Source organism: Syngnathus acus, chromosome 16 (assembly GCF_901709675.1).
Source record: "Syngnathus acus chromosome 16, fSynAcu1.2, whole genome shotgun sequence".
NCBI lineage: Eukaryota > Metazoa > Chordata > Actinopteri > Syngnathiformes > Syngnathidae > Syngnathus > Syngnathus acus.
The window spans coordinates 1,765,560-1,781,740 of record NC_051101.1 but is presented as its reverse complement, the minus strand read 5'-3'; the positions used below and the strand labels follow the sequence as shown (position 1 = coordinate 1,781,740).

At 45.6% G+C, this 16,181-nt stretch overlaps 1 protein-coding gene across 1 annotated transcript in view; it reads right to left on the bottom strand.

The window, feature by feature from the left end:
* Positions 1 to 59: 59 nt before the first annotated feature.
* erfl1 (Ets2 repressor factor like 1) overlaps positions 60 to 16,181 on the bottom strand; it is a 34,064-nt gene continuing 17,942 nt past the window's right edge. Inside the window, exons 3-7 of the mRNA XM_037273328.1 lie at positions 7,494 to 7,567; positions 6,267 to 6,501; positions 4,997 to 5,174; positions 3,340 to 3,469; positions 60 to 2,115 (exon numbers count right to left, since the gene is read on the bottom strand). Of these exons, the coding sequence (XP_037129223.1) occupies positions 1,409 to 2,115; positions 3,340 to 3,469; positions 4,997 to 5,174; positions 6,267 to 6,501; positions 7,494 to 7,554 (1,311 nt within the window). The 5' untranslated portion in view covers positions 7,555 to 7,567 and the 3' untranslated portion in view covers positions 60 to 1,408. The remainder of the gene's footprint in view (positions 2,116 to 3,339; positions 3,470 to 4,996; positions 5,175 to 6,266; positions 6,502 to 7,493; positions 7,568 to 16,181) is intronic.

Here is a 16,181-nt window from a genome sequence, read left to right as displayed (position 1 = left end):
GAGCCAAAACAGATTTATTTGGCAGGCAGCAGCAGATAAATCAGTGACAACTTAAGTCCATTCTCCCAAAGAATTAAGTTTATTGCTTTTCATCTTCTCATGATATTAATCTTTTCCCCCCATGTGACCTTTTTACAGAAACAAAGCATTGTACGCACACACGCGCACACACGCACGCACACACACACACACGCACACACAGGAAACAGTATTTACAGTTGCTTGTGTGACACATCAGATACTTTACAATAGAGAGTACAATGTGGCTCGTTTTTTTTTTTTAATTCCAGAGAATGTAATTAAATTAAAGTAAAACTAAAAAACAGCTTTACACTGGATGAATGCTAATACAAAAATAAGTCTCCTGGCATATTTTGTGCACCCCGAAGGATTTACGTGGTGGACATTTCGGGTGTAAAAGAAAGACCAAAGGGCACAATTAAAAACTCAGAAAGCATCCCAATAAGCTCATCATATGAAAACATCTGCTTATGAATTATTGAAACTTTAGATACACATAAGCTTAGAACCTTATCCCCCCCACCAAATAGTGAATTAAATACAGAATAAAATCACCACGATACAGCTAGCTCTCCTCATAAGTGCTCATCATTAAATATACAACATATTAAAATGCACACACACGCACACGCTCACACACTCGCAAATATTCATACAAATCTCAAATATTTGCGCTTTTCTTTACTTTGTTCCTCCCCCAGAATGTGCAAGAATATAAAATTTACATTTTCAATGCAGCTTCCAATAAAATAATTTGGCAAACCAAAAGACATCATTATAAATTTGTGTGAAATCAAATTGAAATATATTAAGAAATAAAATACAAGACGAATGTTTTCCATTAACGTGGTGAACATGATATTAACATCAACCCTAAATAATACAATGTTGTTAAACATTTGTTTTTTTTTTTACGCACTCGCACTCACACCTAGGGGCAAAGTCAATTTAAATAACTGAAGACACAATAGAACCCAAGACCAAAATAAACAAATAACTTATCAAATACTAATAACATATGATATGAAAAGATTTTGGGATTAAATTCAAAAGCAAAACGTTGTCACACTGCCAGAAATGTACCAAAATAAAATACAAAAAAAACAAAAAAAAAAAACAACCAGAAACAGAAGCAACCATTTCAAGCATAGGACTACGAAAGTCATTTGAACAACATCCCACTGAATCCACCATCAGGGGGCAGTATTTGCCCGTGTCTTTGTGAACGTTGATTCAAGCACAGGAAACAAGTCGAGGCCATTCTTGTAGATTTGAAGATTCAAATGGCCCTGGGAAGTTAAGTTTTATGCTGTAAATTTTGGGGAAATGTCTGATGTTGAGGACGTGGACAAAAGGACAGAAAAGCAGAGCAATCAAAACTGAAGTATTAGCTATGGATCATTTTGAGGGTCTCTGCCTCCCTGTGGTGCTCATGCAAAATGGAGGGCGGCGGTGGCGGCGTGAGGGGCATCAGGCCCTTGAGAGGGTGGGTGGACACGGGCGGCGGCAGGGAGGAAATGGGCGGCATGGGCAAGACCGCCGCCGTCCCCGGCTTCTTCCCCCCCGACGCGGCGTCTTTGGCAACAGCAAAATCATGCTCGTTATCTGAGCTGCAGTCACTCAGGTCGGTGATCTCCAGATCCGAGTCCGACTCAGCGTCACGCTTGATGCCGCCCCGCCTTTCTGTGGGGCTCTGGCGCCCGGGGCCCAGGCTGGGGGGCGTGGCCCGGGCGCGCTCCCCGCCCAGCAGAGGGTTGCCCAGCTCTGCGCGGCCCAGCGACAGACCAGCCTGGTAGGGCAGAGGCCCGGGTCGTCCCCCTGCTGACACCGCTGCCGCTGCACTGTTGGTGCCACCCCCGCCGGCCTCCCCTGGGGGCAGCAGGTTGGAGAAAGGGTGGGGCAGCTGAGAGAGGCCACCGGGCAAAGGGCCGGGGTAGAACTGGGAGGGGTAGAGGGAGCCAGGGGGCAGTTTGGGGCAGTTGTTGAGGGAGAAGGCCCCCGGCAGGTAGGGGTTAAAGCCCCACGGGTAGTCGAAGGGTGGGCTGCGGGGGTACGCTCCCAGCAGGGATGGCGGTTTGGTGTAGCAGGGGCCACCTAGCATGCAGGACGACATGAGGGTTAATAGTGTCAAAAATGGAGGACAAAAAGTGGTAAACAGTTGAAAAATAGATTCAAATGAGGAGGGGCTCCTTTGATCAGCGGCACCTTAAATGTAACACAACCACCTTAAAGTCAGTCTCCCCGTACGATTGTTCAAATTCCAAATGAAGTCACACGATCCAAAATCCTACACTTAGGTTTTATTGGTGCAATGAGAGCAAAATGGCGGTGCTTGGCTGGGCGGCAGCGCTGGGACCAACAAACAAAAGCTTCTTCACCTCCGAGCGCATCCAGCCCACTTCCTTCCAACTGCCGAGCTACTCGCTGCCGCGTTCCCCCCTTTGCTTCCCCTCCGTGCGCCAGCCTGCCACCTTATTTACTATGCGGGCCTAATTTGACAGCGCCCAAGTGTGTGCGTGTGTAGCTGGCAGACACATGAATATTGAATCAGTCAGCCGGGCCTCTCTCGCTTGCTTATGAAAACACAGTAATGGGCGCCCACAGGCCACAAACTGAAGCCTGCACCCTCAATTAGGGCCTTCCTGCCTGGGAAGGGATTAGCACGGCGGGGACACATGGGAGGGAGAAGGAAATAAGACCCCAGGACAAACTGTGGAGGATGAAGCCCAAGAAGAGGAGGAGGGGAGGGGAAGAGTGGGGAGCATCTGTTTACACACTACCTCCCTCGCTTTCTGTATTTTGTGCGTGTGTGTGTGTGTGTGTGCAGGCCATTAAGCAGCGTCGGTCACGGACACGTGAGTAGTCTCACCTTCCTTCCACTTGTTTGGCAACAGTATGTCCAAGGCGGCGGCTAAGTGGGTCTCACTTAACAGTCTTGACTTCAGGCTGCCATCTCTCTTATTTCCTTGAATAATAATTGAGCCACTGAGAACATAAAGTGCATTGCTACCAAACGGAGGTGGAATTTTTCGACCGAGCGATATCGTTCAAACGTGATGCAAAGTTGTTTGAACGTACCGGTAAAATTATTTGGTAAAGTTGTCAATACTTGGTGGCATTATGTGAAGAAAAAAAATGCTGTTTTTAGCATTTAGCCTGTTTCAGTAGTAAGGTGATGAATTTTACGTGAGACGTTGAGGACGAACAAAATTAAGCAGTCAATCGACTGGGACGGATGCTCTCAGTGGCTCAATCGCTCCTGCCTGCATCGCCTGTCGGCCATCTTACTGTCTGCAAGTTTGCCGCGCACGTTCTCACCTGAACCGAGGAAAGGAAAGGTGTCCAGTCGCAGCTTGTCTCCCTCGGGCCCCGGCGCTGCGCTGCCCCGATCAAACAGGGACGATGCTCGGCCCGAGTCGGGCAGGCGAGGAAACAGGGACTGGATGGCCTACATGGCCAAAGACAAAAAAAATACAAAATGAAATAAGAAAACGTAAACCTTTCTTTCTTTTTTATTTACAAGTGAACAAAACAAAAAAGTTACTTTTTTCCAGGAAAACTAATATTGTCATCTGAGGAAATCTTATATTATATGAATCTGAATAAAGTATTGCTAGTGTGAGAAAAAGGTAACATTTCAGGAGGGAACATTCTAAGAATCAGCAAGATACAGAAAAATAGCAGACACGTGAAGCAAACAGTGTTGGAGCGGAGGCAAGGACGGCAGATGCAAGGGCTGTCACGGGCTTGGGGCTGCGAAGGAGAGGACGCGTTTGAGGCTGCGAAGGAGAAATGAGGAGGAAAGCGGGAAGATTAGGATGACCGGCGAGCCAGATCTGACGGCGTGACATTCGCTCGGGACGCCGCAGACGAGCTGAAACAAATGGAACAGATGAATCCGGGGAACCGCCGGGACAAAGGAGGGATTTTTGTCCCCCTATTCCCCGGATCAATATCCTGTGTCACCCCGAGTTTGAAAGGCAAGAGCGTAGTCCCCGAGCCGCCAGATCCGCGTTTGCTTAACAAAGCGCATTAAGGAGGCGCGCCATTGATCCCATCTGACGCGGCCCCGCTTTCATTTGAGATCGATGACGCGCCGAAGACGCGGGATGAGAGAGAGGTGGGGATCATGTCGTCTTTGGGGGCGCCCGAGGGGGGTTAAAGACGACCTAAAGCCTTCTCCTCGCGACCTTAAGCACGGCGCAGACAAGTGACGAAGACACGCTCGCTGTACTTTTTTTTCAGATCAGACGGAAACTTTTGGGTACTCGTACACCGAGCACACATCCAGAGTTGTGATCCTCCGTCGGTGGCCCAAACAAGCTACTTGGGTGACTCCTCATCCTACAAGCGACTCAGGATCTCATTCTTCCAAAAAGATGCTTTGAGCTGTTCATTTCCAATGAGAATTACACAGGCACGTAACCAAACCACATCATTTGGCCTAAGGAAATTCGGTTAGCTTGATGCTAACATTCAAAGCAAAACGCCACTGACGGGTTAACAAAATTAGCATTGATTTTGTCTTTAAGCCTTTAAGCAAGGGATATTTGAACACAAACAATGAGGTGACACATGTAGACTGATGATATAATTGTTTTGGGGTGCAATGGAATAAATTAGAGTTGTAGTGATAGTAGTTGTTGAATGTCCTTTCGAAATTTGTCAAATCTGTCATAATGTAAACCATCAGGTTGGACATCAAAAAACATTTACAAATGCGTGGCAGCGTCAGGTTTAAGGCTGCTTTTTTATGATTTTCATCCATCCAGGAAAGGCGCAGCAGGTACCCGCTAGCTGCAACGGCAAAACCGCATGGCATCAATAGATTTTTGTTGGAATGAAATCAATTTCTTAATGAAAAAAAAGCAGCACGTCTGCTTTTGCCAATCTTCTCTCACGCTAATTACACGGCATGCAAATGACATTTGATCGGCCACGCCGAAAGCCGGCCGAGTGTGAAATGTCGGCGTACCTCGGGAGTGCAGTCGGGTGCGCCGGAGCCTCCGTTGAAGTGGTTCTGGGCCAGGAAGAAGGGCGAGTTGGCCATGTCCAGGATGGGGTAGTTGACCAGTACCACCTTGCTGAAGTTGAACTTGTACGTGAAGCGCTTGCCTTTGGTTTTGTGCAAAATGCGCTTGTTGTAGTAATACCTGCAAAAAGGCGGATGAAGGACAGCACAGCTTAGCAACGCTGGGGCAGCCCACGATGGGCTACAATGTGGGGTGTACAGTTGGTGAGTGGTTCACTCGTCTGCCTCACAGTCCCGAGGGTCAGTGTTTGAATCCTGACTCAGGCCCTCCTGTGCGGAGTTTAAAAACAGACCTTGTTTTTGTTTGTAGCTGACAAACTCCAAATAGCGCTGTGCCACCACTGAGGTGTGTGTGTGTGTGTGTGTGTGTGTGTGTGTGTGTGTGTGTGTGTGTGTGTGTGTGTGTGTGTGTGTGTGTGTGCGTGTGCTTGTGTGTGCATGCGCGTGCGTCCGTGCGTGCACGTGCTACAGCCACCTAGCTCTGTCCAAAGAGTGGAACACTCAGGCAGGGGTGCAGAAAACCCAAATTCAGTCTTTCAGGTGCTCGTTGACTAAATGTGGCCTCGCTTTGTTTGAAAGTAAGCGTTAAGACACCTCATTAGGCAGGACATCAACCCGCTTGGAGGAGCGCGTACGGATCGGCGCCCAAACGCGCCTCTGTGCGTTTTGCTTGATGTGGCAATGACGCGTTGGCGCTTAATTGAGCAATTAAGTGAGGCTAATTAAGAAGGCTAATTGTGGGCCCGGCCTATTCATAACAATTAGCCTCCCGCGACAACCCCCATTAAGAAGCAGCCAAGAAAAACAGGCGCAAGAATGGGGAGGGGGCAACGCATTTGGGGGTGCCCCAAGATGTGCTTGAAATTAAACAAGTTTGGAAAGTCCCACAAACTTCATCTGGAAAATTGACTTTGTTTGGCGGCCAGCTCCTGTCAACTTTCCATTAAGATGCCCACCGCCGATAAAGAGCAGCAATTGAGGATTATTGACATTCCCTGAGCGGAGGTTCCAAACTTGAACACTTCTTTTATATTTCCATGTCAACTTGAGCTTACATAAGGAATATTTGGCATTTGGAGATACCGCCAACGTCCCAGAAGTGCTGACAATTTTTTGTTAGAGATCAGTTTGATACATTTGGAAGTTATACAAGCGTACGTCGACAGAATCTGACTTGTCGTGGCAACATCGGTGCCAGTGGGTGAGCAAATACCTCAATGCTCGGCTGAGTTTGTCGTAGTTCATGTGCGGTTTACACTTCCTGATACCCCACAGTCGGGCCACCTCGTCGGGGTCCTTGATGACGAACTCGCCGTAGTCGCCCTGCCACGCGATCACTCCCAGGTACTCCTCCTTCTGCAGCAGCTCCAGGATGAAGTGCCACAGCTGGATCTGCCGTGAGCCCGGGCTTGATTCGGGCTTGTAGGCCCAGTCCGGGAAGGCGAACCCTGCACAGAGGCGGAGTGGAGAACTTAAAAGGCCCATTGTTAATTCCGTCCATCGCCGGCGGGGACAAGGAGATCGCCGTCTGGATGAGTGATGAAGGTGAAGGATGAGGTGTTTAATAGAACAGCGCCTGCCCTGAGCTACATTAGCGCGCTAGCGTTAGTGCCCTGTGGGCTGCACGGATTGCTCAGGTGTGCGATGACGAGGGATGTGATTGATGCTGCTGCAGCGTGCGCGCACACAATCCTTCAAGCTGCCCGTTTGCACATCACACACATCGAGTTGTGTTTGTACTCGGCGAACAATCAAAGTCATCGCGAAGCTTGACCCGAGGGCGGACCCCCGCCAAGGCTATGTCGGGGTAAACCCAGTCAGACCCGGGAAACAAATACAGCACATTTAATCGTGTGTCGTATATCGAATGGAGTGCTCTTGCAATAATCGATGTCACGCCGTCGCTCTTTAAACGCAAAACAAGTTAGAAGCTAATCGACAGCGCGATTCAGCCCCGAGTTGGTAAACAGCTTGACTTGGGGAACTCAACTTGATATGCTAAAAGTTTGTTCCCCAATAATAGAAGCTGCCAGGCAACAAGTGGTCAAGCAATGCATTTTCTGACACGACAACCAATAGAAATTGAGAAATTCTGACATTAAAAAAACATTACGTTTTAGTTGTGACATTTCAGAATAAATCACACACGACATTTCATTTAACCTGTTGCATTTTGACATCCAATCATGAACATGATTAGAACAATACTCACAGGCATAGATTCTTTATCCTTACTCATGATTATGTTCATGACCGTTGTACTATACTGCCTCCTGGTGGCCACCAGAAGGAGCATCGCAATGAATTAGACAGTAACATGAAATCATCATGCACCCAATGTTTGTTTTGCTGTTTTTATAACACAAAGGCATTTTTTTTGCGTAGTGTCTGGAACTGATTGGTGGCATTCGCGTTCACTTGAGTGTTTGGTGTTCCCAACCTGGCGTCCAAAGCGCGGGTACCGGAGGGAGCAGCAGATCGCTGACGCAGTTGCAGTCCATGCCTCTGCAACACCTGACAAAACAAACACGAAAATCATTCATCACTCGGCAAGTTGAGAACCGAGCCGAGCGCACATTTGATTTGGCCGAAGGACGCGAGCGGCGTCCGCTCCGAAACGTGGCTGGTATTGATGCGCTAGGCGGCAAGGTTATCTTTGCTATCGCGATGGAGCGGTTGATGGACGTGATCCTGCGCACCCACCTGAGGCCGAGCGTGATGCAACGTGTTGGACATCGGCGCCGGCCCATCCATAAGCAGCAGCGCTGCGCTTGAACGCCACGTTAAACTTTTTTACAGTATTCTTGCATAATCGGCCACGAAAAGTTTGCAGCATTTTTGTTTATTCGACACGTTACTTGGAAAATGCAGAGAGGAACTTTTGGAGTGCGAGAGAAGTTTGTGTTGAACTCGCAAAATGCAAAATAGATGAAACACTGCAAGCAAATGCATGTCAAAATCGTAAGCTGATACTTTAATGACTCAACTATGATTACATACTGACTGAATTGGGGTTTCAATCAAAGTTGTTTGGAAAAAAGTTATATCTATCTATCTATCTATCTATCTATCTATCTATCTATCTATCTATCTATCTATCTATCTATCTATCTATCTATCTATCTATCTATCTATCTATCTATCTATCTATCTATCTATCTATCTATCTATTCAATCTGAATGTTTTCATATTGCATGTCTTTAAAGTTTTCAAATGTAATACTTGAATGCAAATAGGGTTAATTGCTAATAAATTTTCAAGCGGCCCTTAAATGTGTTTTTCTTCTGATAACAGGGCATTTGTGTTTGTAGCCAGAAAATTCCGGTGAGAGCATGCTCAAAAGTAACTGTTGAATTCGAATTAGTCACATTGCTTTTTTTTTTTTTGTTAAACATGCCAGCAGGTCTAAGCGAGGTAGGGGGTGTTAGCGGCATGTAAATCAGTGGTATGCTAATCGTAGTGCTAATGATGCGAGCAGGAGAGGATTTGGGCTGGCGGTGCGGTCGACACACGGCAAATTTTCATCTGTGCTGCTCTACAAAAGATCACATGAAGAAAGAAGAAGAAGAAGAAGAGGAAGGAAGAGGAGAAGAAATGCCCTGGCCTGACCACTGCCGCTTCAACTGCTGTGCTGCCTCTTTTTTTTTTTTTGGCCATCTTTAATGCTGCCCTCTGCATCGCTGCCTTTGCACTTCTTCTTCTGTCTCTATTTAATTATGCTCTGTGAATTTGGGATTTTTCCCTCCAGCATTGAAATAGAACGTGAATTATTAAGGTGTGTTTGTATAAATTATTATTGCTAACTCCAGGCACTTTCTCTCTCTCTCTCTCTTTTCAGAAAGACTCCCTCTCTCCACCTGCTCCTGGCCTTTGGATGGGAGCAACTCTCTTGCTCACTTTGTTTTTTTGCTCCACTCCTTTCTGTCTTTAGATGTACATCGCTGGCCTTATTGGTTCTTTTTAACCACTCATCACATCATTCCTTATTCATTTGGATCCCTCTCACATTGCACTCACACAATGAGTCACACAATGTGTGTACGAAATCCAGCCTGGGTGGTGTTTGCAAGCCTAAAGCCCGTTTTTTGGAGGCTTGCTTCATAGCTAGCTTGATAGCTAGCAACAGATAGCAATATGTAGATACTATGTACATTGCTAGCTGGCTGTCTAGCTGGCTAGACAGCCTCCATTTTTTCCCCATAGAGTTTGGACCCCCAGCGGATATTTTGTTGCTATTGTGTCATTTTCCACGTTTCTCCTTCCATCAGAGTCACGCCACCCAGGTGAATTCTTCTTTTCTGCCACCGATTCCGCGTGTCGTCAGGCTCTCCCCGAGCCCTGCCTCTCCATCTGGCGCCGCCCCCTCGGTGCATTTGCGTCGGCGCAGTAATTCTCCGTTTGATTTCGGAGGTAATGCATTTTTTACAAATCAAAGAGGAAGCGAGGCAACCCTCCCCTCCTCCCCCATCCCTCACCACCTCCTCCGCCCACCGCTAACCCCTCAGCTCCCCGCCCAGGGCCAGAGAGGAGATAAAGGAGCCTCCATCATTTCCTTGTTAGTTTTGATTTGGCCAGCGCAGGGCTTTCAAGTTCCTCCCCATCACCCCCAGAAACATTATAACTAGCAGCCCAGGGAATAGTGCCGCTCGTGCACGCTTGCGCCTACACGCACTCGCTGATACACACACACACGCACGCACACACATTCGCGGAGAGCGCGGTACAAACGCGAGCGCGGTACAAACGCGCAGTTATTCAGGTAGCCGACACAAATAAAGACGTAGAGCCCATCGATAGTGACTGAATCGATACGGCCAGAGAGCACTTTGTTTTGCCAAAAACGACGGCGTTGAAAGAGCACAAAAGAAAGAGTGTGATTTCTTGGGGAGGGGGCGCAGAGGACGCCGTACCCCAAACAAAAGGGGCCTTTGCCAGCCCTGATGATGGATCGCATGTTGACAATGCACCAAACAGCGTGGGCCAAAGGCAGCAGCCCACAAGAACATTTCAGGCGGCCCACGGTGAAATGTCACAACCAGCCACATTTGCGTAATTTTACAATGAGACTTTACCAAACTGCAGCCTTTTTCATGGACTTTCACCGACTTGGAGCAAACTCCAGATCGTCTAGTGAGCCCACTTCGCTGGGCACACCGAACTTGTGTTGGTTGACGTCATGTGTGTTGGGGGACGTCTTCTTCCCACCAAACAGGTCTGACTGATGTTGGCGTTAACAAGTGGTCCCAGTGGAAGTCAGGTTAGTTGGCCAGTAGTTTCAAGTGACTGTATTTAACCAGGGTGGGGGGGGGCAGTGAGACAACATTACGCTTCTCCAGTGCTGTCAAAAGAAGAGTGACGGGTCACGATATAAAAAGATGGAGAGGCGCTTTCGCTTTGCAGCACATGAAACAAACTCTGCGTGTCTCATCTTTTTTGGGGGTTGGGGGGTGCCCCCTGAAAAAGGGCTGAGCGAGCCCTCCGCCCCATCTTCTCTTTTCTTGGCTCTCGCTCCATCGTTCCTCCTCTCCTCTCGCCGTCTTCCTCTCCCTGGTTAGCTCTGACACACTGCTCCGCCTCGGGCGGCAACAACACAGGGACTGCGTTAGTTAGAATAGAAGTGTGTGTGTGGGGCGAGGGGGGTGGTGGTGGTTAGGGACCTGTCCTTCCACCAACATCGCCATATGGAAAATATTTCCTAAATGAGGGCAAAAATTTGTCAATAAAATTGTTATTGTTCTAGGTCAGGGGTGGGCAAACTTTTTGACTCGCGGGCCGAACTGGGTTCTAAATTTGGACCGGAGGGCCGAACCAGGAGCAGATGGACGTAGTGTTTGTGTGAAGTAATATAAGCGACCTGTAAAGGTCATTGCATAAAAGATTTTGGCCTTTAGTAGGTAGTAAAGCATGGATATTCCAAACAAGTTTTTTGAAAACAAATGCATTTATTAACAGCATTAAAAAAAAAAAAATCACTAAAAAACTGCTATCAGTGATTCTCATAAAATACGACACTATTATTATGAATAACAGTCTCCATCACTTCAGTGCCTGCAGGTCAGATTAATGAAAAATGTTTATCTTATGAGATCACATCAAACTCTTAGGAGAGATCCGTTTACCTCGATCTGTGACGGGTTGATGTGGCTGAACGTCACGTCGCGTACGTCGAGCCAAATTGGCCACTCTTAACATTCGGCACTCACTTCTTTTCTTCGGGCCACTCATTTTAATGGAAGGATTCCAGGGGAAGGTTTGTGGGTGGCTTTAGCGTCAAACTGTATCTGAAAGCTCAGCGAGCGAATTACAAGAATGCTGTCGTCACAGCCCACGCTCTAAATTCGGGACTGATACAAATAGAGCGCGAGTGCGCCATGTCCGTACTACTGAGTACGTACGTACACGCACTTGTGAGTGTGCACCGAGCTTTCTGACACGGCTTCCGGTAGTAAATGCGCAGGCGAGCGGTTCCCCATCTACTGGGGAAACGCAGTCATTGCAGGCAAAATGACAAAAAAAAAAAGTTTAATAATACAATTAATTCAGGGTTGGCGGGCCGGATTAAAAGGTCCCGTGGGCCGGATGTGGCCCGCGGGCCGTAGTTTGCCCACCCCTGTTCTAGGTGTTGGACATTTTAACATTCGGGGAAAAAAGTTCAATATATTTCTAAGCCAAAACGAAAACATCACAATGTGGTGATTTTCTGTTAAGAATCACAAATAATAACACAATAATAAATCAAGGTTTAATTAGCCAGTTATTTCCCGGTTGCACTTCCAAGTTGCACCCCAAAAAATAATGGCAGAGTGAAAAGGCCTTAACGTAAACGTTCCACGAGGGCCGACGGGAATCCACATCCACCCATGTCAGTGAACAAATTTCAATGAGCCGCAAAATATCCTTTGCCAGGCCATACAAGCCAGACACTTGTCAACAAAAAAAAATCCATTAAAATCTCCTGGGAGACTACTTTTTGCTGTGGATGGTTACAGCTATAGTGTTGACACTGTGGCTCTTTGGTGTAGCACAATTTAGCATGTTAAACACAATATATTTGATGCTAATTGGTACAAATGACAAGTAATAAAAGTCCAAGGTGAGGGGGCAGGGTGCATGCGCCCCCATCCCCAACAGAGTTTATTTGCTGGATGGAGGGAGGAGAACCCCTCACAAGTTTGGAAGAGCAGGTGAAGAGTGCACTCTTCACCCATGGCAAGAGATAGCAGGATGTATTAGTATGACATATGGTATGGAATGGAAAGGGGGGCTGAAAAACTAAATAACTAAGGAAAAAGACTGGGGTAGTAAGAGGATGAAGAAGAAAGTATCAATCGATAGGGTTAAATTATTCATCGTCATTAATTATCGATCGCTCTCCGTTGCCGGGGCTTGTCCGCCTCGCGCCCGAGTTGAAAGGCGGGAAAGCGGGCTTTATTAAAACCGGCTCGGGCCTCATTGTTTCATGTCCCGCGGCTAAAAAAAGGGAAAAGAGAGGGGAAAAAACGCGCTGGAGTTTAGTTTGGCCAAGCTATCACTATAGCAGCGCGCTCGTGCTTGGAGGGGCTGACGCGCGCGTGCACGGCGGCGGCAGCGGCGTCTCGCTCGGATCGATGAGTGATCAATGGCTCGCGCGGACTAATAGCCCGAGAGCGCCTTTGATCTCACGGATGAGAGATCAAAAAACGCGCGCGGGAGCGAGGCGGCGAGCTGACCTTCGTGCGCGCGCGCGCGCGCGCTCCCGAGGTTTGGTTTTGGTTAGCAGGAAAATAAAATGCTCAGCAGCCTCTCTGGTGCGTGAAGGAAAATGGGAAATCTGAAATGTGAGGGTGGTGACTAAAAAGTGGACTAAAATATTACGTGTACTTCATATGCATACATTTTGGTACAACATACATGAAACTTCTTTGTAAGTAATAAGATAAATAAAGCACCTTGTCTCCTCCGGACATACAAAGCTCTTCTGCATCCACTTGACAGGCTTCCTTTACACCAATGATACTTTCCAGTTGGCCAGGCATGGTGATCTTTTGAACCAAAACAACTCCCTCAACATGATTTTCTTTCTCTAGTACCAAATTGCTGGTAAACAACTGCAGGACAGTACAAAAGGCAATCAAACTGTTGGAAAGGTCACTTGTGCATCATTTCTCTATTTTTGTATCCTGGAGCTGTCGCTATACTTTTAATGTACTTTGGTTTTGTCATGCCAATTTTACTAACGTCATATTACGCTCAACACTAATCCCAATAGCAGCTGTCTGATTTCTATCTGACTGACATGCCTGATTCACATCTGAGGATATGGAATACTTGCCGTGACGGATATTCTAAAACACTGGACGGGAGAAAAAAAACACATTGCAAAAATGTCACTCCAACCAAATCCCGCATTAAAATGCTTGTGTGTTTTTTCTCCCCCCTTCGTGTTCTGACAAGGCGATGCTGCGACAACAAGGGAACCATCTGTTGGTTGCTCACAACAGATGACTGTCCTGTGGGCTCAACTTCACGCCTGTAGAGAATACAGTAATCCCTCGTTTATCACGGACAATTGGTTCCAAAAACCACCCGTGATAAGTGAAATCCGCGAAATACGGTCACCCTCTCATCTGTCCCCATTTTTTAAATTCTTTTTTAAAAAATTTTTTATCTGTACATTTTTAGTGTCAATAAATGTATATGAAACCATTTAAGTGCATATTTTATTATTAGAACATTAAATAATTGTTTCAAACATGTAAATAATACATTAATAGCATAAATAATATACAGAAAATGTATAAATACTAGGGGTGTAAATCGCGGGTTTTGTCACGATACGATATCATATCGATACAAAGAACCACGATACGATATTTGCCGATGTCTTAAAGCCTGCTGTGATTCATTCACGATACATCACGATATAGTGCTCTACGATCGATATAGAACAATATCCTGATTTATAACAATTCATACGCAAAATCAACAAGGTACTGCAAACTCTTTATTTCGGAAATTACAAGAGTATTGTAGTATACAAAGTGCTTATTTTAACACTGAACTTGATCAAATTCCTATATTTTTTCTCATATAAGTAAGTAAAGAAAAATGAATATTCTTTCTTTTTTTGTAATACCATTAACTTTAAAGTGCATTACTGAACTATTTAATTACAAAACAAAAATAAGTTCTTGAAAATGAATCAAGCCCAAAGGGGAGCGAATTTCCTCGTCTTCTTGGACACTAGCCATAGCACCAGCCCAGGAGCCGCGTAGTTGTCGGCTCCCCTTTCACGTGCCTGCTCTGCTCACAACACAACACGCAGCGCACTGCTCCCGGAAAGAGGAAGCAAGCAACAATGAACTGGATTTCAAAATAAAGTCGCGTCTAATGTCCGAGGTCAAAAACGGGCGATATAGATCGATGTTTACGTTTAGCATCGATGCCAACAAATCGCAGAGCATTATATCGATTAATCGATGTGTATCGATGAATCGTTACACCCCTAATAAATACTGAAAATATAAATATTATACGTGTGTGCGTGTAACATGTTAACAAGAAGTACTGGGCAGGCTAACAGGTTAGCGGTAAGATGCTAATTCGCGATCGTGCCAACACACGAAAACGGACCTCTTAAGGAATTTAAACGAACATTTGGAGCAATACTACATTGCCCTAAAGGTTAGACACATGTGATCGTTCCTCTTGTTTGGAGACCCACTTACCGTAATTTTCGGACTATAAGTCGCGGGTTTTTTCATAGTTTGGGTGGGGGGGGCGACTTATACTCAGGAGCGACTTATATATGTTTTTTTTCACAAATTTTTACTTGATCATTAACACATCACTTACTTACAAGTATAGTTGACCACTTCACATGTTATTTTTAGTATAGTTGATCACTTCACATGCTTTGATATCTTTATCTTGAACATATTCAAAACATGAAAAATAGAGAGAAAAAATCAAATACAATAATTAACACTTTAAAGCGCCATATCCTCTGGACATGTCCTCTGTCACCAGGATGACATAAAGGACGAGAAATTTGATCGATGGATTTAATGATTTGGAGTGACACAAATGGTTTGATAATATTGTTGTTTATGTGATAGTTATTTAAAATATAGTTTAGATATCGTTGTATGGGCCTGTGGAATAATTTGAACTGCGGCGCGGCACACGGCATTGTTGACAAAGGACGATCGATGGATTTAATGAATTGGAGTGACACAGATGGTTTTATAAACGTGTTATTTATGTAATAGTTTTTTTTTAATAACTGAATGTTACGTCAGGCCCGTTCTCAGCTCCTCGTTTGTGTTTGTCACGTTAGCATACCGTATCGTTTAGCCTGTTGTTGCTCGTTCATGTCTGTTCTTGGTGTTGGATTTTGTCGAATAAATTGCCCCCCAAAATGCGACTTATACTCCGGAGCGACTTATATATGTTTTTTCCCATTTTTGGGCATTTTATGGCTGGTGCGACTTATACTCTGGAGCGACTTATAGTCCGAAAATTAGGGTACATCGTCAATGACTCCTGTATCACTGTAACCTACATATGTACACGAACGTAAAACAGGAAGTGGTATCGCCTGAAAACCGCCTTCAAAATAAATCACCCTACCTCAAATCAAAGCACGGCTGAATAACATAAATAACATGGAGAATTCTTAACACATACTGTAAATATGTTTTTAGAACAACTTTTATTATTATAATGTTTTTATAACAAAACACAAGTGTACATACTGTATAGTTAAAGTTAAAGTCCCAATGATCGTCACACACACATCTGGGTGTGGTGAAATTTGTCCTCTGCATTTAACCAATTCCCGCGTGATTTTGATCCATCCCCTGGGGGAGAGGGGAGCAGTGAGGAGCAGTGAGGAGCAGTGAGGAGCAGCGGTGCCGCGCTCGGCAAGCATTTGGTGATCTGTAAATATGTTTTTAGAACTCTTTTATTATTATAACAATTTTTCTATAACAAGGTACAACACTGTAAATATGTTTTTAGAACTCTTATTATTATAACAATTTTTTTACAAAAAGGTACAAGTGTACGCACTGCAATTGTGTGGGCACTCCTTGCCTTCTGCTGGCGTGTGGGCAAGTTTTGTGCCACAATTCCTCAATTTAGAAG